The sequence below is a fragment of the Myotis davidii genome, unplaced genomic scaffold, assembly GCF_000327345.1.
Source record: "Myotis davidii unplaced genomic scaffold, ASM32734v1 scaffold530, whole genome shotgun sequence".
NCBI lineage: Eukaryota > Metazoa > Chordata > Mammalia > Chiroptera > Vespertilionidae > Myotis > Myotis davidii.
In genome coordinates this window covers 998,500-1,004,499 of record NW_006282272.1, presented here as the reverse complement: position 1 = coordinate 1,004,499, position 6,000 = coordinate 998,500, and the positions used below count along the sequence as shown (strand labels likewise).

The 6,000-nt window shown below is 39.0% G+C and overlaps 1 protein-coding gene across 1 annotated transcript in view; it reads right to left on the bottom strand.

The window, feature by feature from the left end:
• Positions 1–2,111: 2,111 nt before the first annotated feature.
• Positions 2,112–6,000, bottom strand: part of MED14 (mediator complex subunit 14) — a 57,132-nt gene continuing 53,243 nt past the window's right edge. The window contains exon 30 of the mRNA XM_015558433.1: positions 2,112–4,235. Coding sequence (XP_015413919.1) covers positions 4,162–4,235 — 74 coding nt within the window. The 3' untranslated portion in view covers positions 2,112–4,161. The remainder of the gene's footprint in view (positions 4,236–6,000) is intronic.

Here is a 6,000-nt window from a genome sequence, read left to right as displayed (position 1 = left end):
CGGCGCGCGGCGCCACGCCCCCGGGGCGGGGCGTCCCGGCTCCCAGGACAAGTCGACCGCACCCTCTTAAAGAACCCCCCACTTTGTCTCTACCTGGAACTCCGTTCCCCCAAACTGAGACACGCCAGCCCGAATTCTCCCTCCTCTCCGATGTCCGTGCTCCTTCCTGTTTCCTTGTAGGGATGGGATGCAGAAGGCGCTAAAGGCACACTTCTTGACTTAAATGTTCCTGGCATTACACAACTCTACTAAGCTTACTTACCTGGTTCCTAAGCCCACAGACTGGATGTAGCAAATTGGGGAATTGGTGAAATGTGACTGCGGGAGCCTGCACCACGCACCTATTACCTGTTTGCGGTGTGCCAAGGTGACACCTTTGGGCCATCAAGGAGAGGTAAAGTGGACACATCACCTGGATTTTGGAGGGTGGATTCTGGCAGGCTGCACCCTCCAAGCCAGATCTTCTTTGGCGCCTAGATGATTATTTTGTACTCCTGATTATGTGCTAATTAGTGCTCCTCCCATAAGGGAGTCTGAGTTAAGTTCCAAATAAGGGTGCCACTAGGGTCAGAAGGCAATGAATTGTCAGCTCTGAATGACAAGAGGTGATCTCAGCTGTAGTTAGGTTTCCTGAGCTTCTTGAGTGTGAAAAGCATGTTAAAATTGTGTGCAGTCAAAAGGCTCTGAGGGGCGAGTCTAAACCTTGAACTTCCTGTTTCACAGAAACAGATCTGGACTCAAGTTGTCTCTACTTAGCTGCTTGATCTTAAGCAGTCGTAAATTTGATCTCAGCAAATTACATTTCTCTAGGCTTCAGTTTACTCATCTGTCAAAGGAGATATTAATACCTACCCCATTTGGGTTGCTGTGAGGATTAAATACACACTGACATACTTAGAATGGTGTCTGGCAATAGTAAGCTCTCAGTACGTATTAGCCCTTTCCTCAATCAGTCATATTCCTGGGCAAGGTATTTTAACAAGTCACAGCTTTGGAAGTGGCCGCCATTTACAGAAAATTGTGAGATCGTGGCCTCCTGGAGTTGTGTAGCACAATGCTGGCTGGCCTCTGCTCATTTTTTCATAACCTCAAAGCTATCCTAAATAAATTTCAAATCATTCCCCTAAGACACACTGTCCATTCCCATCAAACCAAATGAAAAAGAAAACTTCCCAAGAAACAATGAAATACACATTATTTTCTCTTTTTGTCCCTATAAGTTTTCTTAAGATTTTCGGTACATTAATTTCCTATCAAGAACACTTGGGTAGCCCAGCTGGTGCGGCTCATTGGCTGAGCGTGGTCCCATGCGCCAAGAAATCACCGGTTACATTCCTGGATAGGACACACGCCCAGGTTGGGGGCTTGATCTCCAAGTCTGAGCAAGCAGGAGGTAGCCAATTGATGTTTCCCTCTCATCAATTTCTATCTCTTTCTCCTTTTCCCTTTCTCTCTCTTAAAACAAAACAAAACAAAACACTCGGGTAATAAATATTAAACAAAAGGTATTCCTTTGGGGGAAAATCATGAAACAACTTTTTACTATGAAATTGGATCTGAATTTAGACTAGTAAAATTATGCTTCTTGTAGTTATAAAATTAATCCCAGTCCAAAGAACGACTAACAAACTATTAGTATCCTGTGGACAGGTTACTGCGTAAACTGCAACAAAGTAAAGGTATTAGTGGTATTCAAACTCACAATATACTTTAGTTTACACCTATACTTAACTCACTCAGAGTTAATTTCAAATATAAAGTTCAGCCCATTAATAACTTGATATGTCCTGTTGAAGTTTTCACTTTTTTCCTAATTCTGAAAGTACTTCTATACATTCTGAAATGGCATTTCAGTAGATACACAAAAGGTGGCAAATCAGAACCAATTTCTTATTTCAAGGTTAAACTAATACTAAAACATGCTACTATCCAAACATCTTTATGAAAATTAACTACTGAGAGTTGGTAGTTCTCTGAAACTTGTGTAAATTTTATTTATTACTAAAATTGAAAACACCTTAAAGTTAAGACCCAAACCCTCTAGAAAAAATCTCTAAGGGCATCCAATCCCTTTGGTTGAAACTAGGTAACAAAAGAGGCAAAAGACATGGTTTGTGATGAATCCTAAAATTCAAATACTAGTGTTTTCAAGCTTTAATAAAGTATATTCCAATTCCAAGTACCAAGTATGATATCAAAATTCAAATTCACCGATGTACTCTTAAATAAGCATCAAAATACAAGTTTTGTTCACTGAGTCCTATTTTCCTTTTGATTTGCACAATGCATTCAGAGATGAGTTATAATTAGGAAAAAAGTGTCTACTGAATGCATCATGTTTAAAATGCAATTAACAGTTCAAAACCAATCATACTTAAAAGGGCAAACACCTAAAAAGTTAACTTGAGGCATAAAATTATCTGAGGCAGTATTATCCTGTAGATAAAAATACATTTGTTGTATATACATGTAGCTTTCTACATGAAAGAAAGGATTCCGCTCCAAACAGAAAAGGACTGGCCCTTGATAAAGACATGTTAGACTGACAGACAGATGTGATGACCACCGCAAGGAGAACTGGAAATGGAAGGATAAAAGGTAAGTTAAAGGAAGGGTAAAAGTTTAGTCACCTGCTCCTGAATAGTGGCAGAGTTGGGCAAGAAGCAGGAGATAAAGGCAGAGTAAGACATAGAAGAAAGGTAAAGAAGGCCTCAACGCTGACCAGAAAGGAATACAGACAGAATCAAGCCAAGTTGAGGACAGATATGCTATAGCTGCAGTGAGATGCTTGAAATTAGAATTTGGTAGTTGACAGTTACAGAAGCGCAATTGAGTCATCTAAAATGGAATTAGACAAGGCATCTGCAATTTCGTGGAGAACCAACATTACAGTGACAAGATAACTCAGCATGATGTCATTCATAAAACTTCCCCCAAAAGCATCAAGTCACCAGAAGACCTTTGCTTCCGACGACATTCTTTCAAGCTTATCAAAGTCCCTGACTGACTGGGAGAGACAACGCAGTGCCCCCAAAGGAAACTGCTGAGATGTGATCTTAGGTTCTTCAAAGTGAGGAGACTGGACCATGTTTCTTCCAAGCAAAACATTTTATCGTTTTGTAGACAATGAATCAAACAGGATTGTTTAGAATAACCCCAACTTTGGTGGGGAAATTAAGCAAGATAAGGAACCCCCGCAGAAATTTTATGCAAAGGCAGAGCATTCAAATTCTGTCTCCTAATTAATGCTGTGTGCAGAAGTCTCCTGTAAAAGAAAGTTGCCTAACAGAAGTTACCACATCCTCAACAGACCAGAATATTGCCGTATGTGAGAGCCTTGATTAATATGGAGTACTCACTGTCTCTTCTCAAAGACTGGGTTCTTGCTTTTACCAGAATCCTAAACTGAAAGACAGTCAAGGGGCTAAGTGTTCACCACCAGTCAATGTAGGAATGCTTGAAGAAAATAAACTTGAAACAAAGAAGTAGATGTTTTTGGTCACATTTTAGACACGTATTATTAGAAATTTGTTACTGGCCCCACCAGGTTAAAGATGAAGGGAGGCCCTGCGAAGTCTATAGAGCTGATATATACACACAAGTGAGTGTCACTGGTTTTGTTTTTTTAAACCTCTAGTTTTATTAAATATTGCTTCTTTGGGATGTTTTCTTTTTTATAACAACTCCCAGAACATATTCATGTAAGGATTCAAGTGGTCATATTAAAATACAGCTTCATATAAAGTTTATCACAGTTTTACAGTATTCAAAACAACAGACCTGCCTTATAAAAACAAAACAAAAACCAAAAAAGGACTATTACACCCAAAACATAGAAAAACAATTAAATAAACAAGTTTGGCATTTCTGTAATTTTATAGTATAAAACAGAATATTAAGTCTAAGATTGGCAAGCGAGACACTGATGTATTTACCTACTTTGAAACGTGTCCCATTTAAACACACTTTACAAGTTCACTATACAAAAGATTGATGGTTTGATGAATGAAGTGCACCCTGAAAATTTTTGCGAATATTTAGCTCAAAGTAAAAAAAAAAAAAAAAAAGTCCTTTTCCTTTTTTAAACTGAAGGCTGAATTCAGACTTTTTTTTGTTGTTTTGTCTCATTTGTCAGCCTTCCTGGTTTAAAAACAATAGTGTCTATGGACGCCCACCAGGGGGCAGTGTAAGATTAGCCATTAAATCACGAACAGCTGCAAATATTGTGCATTCACCTGCAACAGAGAAAAATGGTCATTAGCTATTCGCAATACAGGAAAGACGATGTCAACACACCGGTGGGGTAGGGGCATTTAAATCTAAAATTAGCAAGAACTTTAAGGATCCAAATAAAAGAGTAAATTTTAACTGCACAGGTTACAGGGGATTAAACTTTGGTGTTGAGTATCAGATAATGATTTCATTTGGGTTTTGTTTTTTCTTATGAGGAAATGTTGGGCAAGCCCCATCTAGGTTTGAATTTAAGAAGATGCCAAGAGTTTATAGAAACACTGGATATGGAGCACTGGGTAAACCTTTGAAGTTGGACTTCAAGGCTACTGACAACTGGCCTATCTTATGTATTTTGAATGTAATGAAAAGACCTACAGGCCGGCCAGCGTGGCTCAGTAGTTGAGCGTTGACCTATGAACCAGGAGGTCAGGGTTCAATTCACGGTCAGGGCACAGGCCCCGGTTGTGGGCTTGGTCCCCATGTGGGGTGTGCAGGAGGCAGCGAATCAATGACTCTCTCTCATCACTGATGTTTCTAGCTCTCTCTTCTCCCTTCCTCTCTGAAATCAATAAAAATATATATTCTTTAAAAAGGTCAGGTAAAATATCTATGAAAGCACTGTCCAATAGAACTTTCTGTGAAGATGAAAATATTCTATATGCGCACTGTGGCTACCAAGCACTTGTAATGTAGTTAGGGTGACTGAGGAACGGAATTTTAAATTACATTAAAATTAAAATTACATTAAAAGCCACATGCAGTCAGTGACAGTTATATTGGACAGTAGAGTTCTATGACATCTATTGGACTTTTCTCCCAAATTTGAAGGAAATGATCAACTTCTTGAGTTCAGCATTAAAATCAATAAATACAAAAATAAAGTGGTTTTTCTTAAAAGCACTTCCACCTCCATGGGGAGGAAGTGATGGGTTTGGCAGGTGGGGAGGGAGGCTGAATGTGGCCCACCACCAATCCCAAAGCAAGACACGTTTGGGGGAGGCTAACGATTCATCCTCTCAGTGTCCCCTTTGCTTGAAGAAACCAAACACCCTGCCTCTTCCTTCCTGTAAATATTACAAATATTTCAATATAGTAAACCAAGACCAGCTGTTAATATTATAAACCAGCACAGCCTAACACTACAGTGGCTGAAATGAGAACTGAAGACAATTGAATAATGGCCTTCCACCAGAGGGCAGAGTGCAGTGACCCTGTGCAAGTCACTGCACCCTTCTCATCTACCACTGGAAAATGAAGGTACAGAAAGAAAATGAAAGGTATAACCTGTCTAAGGTAGACATAAAAGAAAAACAATTTCAAAATATCCCAGCCATTTATTAATTCAAAGAAGTTACATCTTTTTCTAAAAACACATTTTCATTATTGACAGGTAGAAACGCTTGCTTGATCGCAATAGGATCAAAACATTCTTTCCTTTCAATTTTAAATTCCACAAGACATACTGATAGTTAACTGCTTCTGAGAGAATGGTGTTTATTATCAGAGTTCTAGTGGAATACTACTTTGCAAATTCTGTTAGCTTTAAACTCTGAGTCTTAAGGACCTATTCTTTAGCTGAAAGAGGAAAGAAGTCAAAGGATGAAAGCAGAAAATTATAAGAAGTGGAAGAAGTATTACAACAAAAGAAGCATACCCTTCTCTACTGCCCAGTGCATTTTTTATAAACTATACTAGAGTGAGAACTTGCCCTTGTATACAATATGGGGAAACAAACAGCTAAAAATAAATAATTTCTCCCGTGACTCC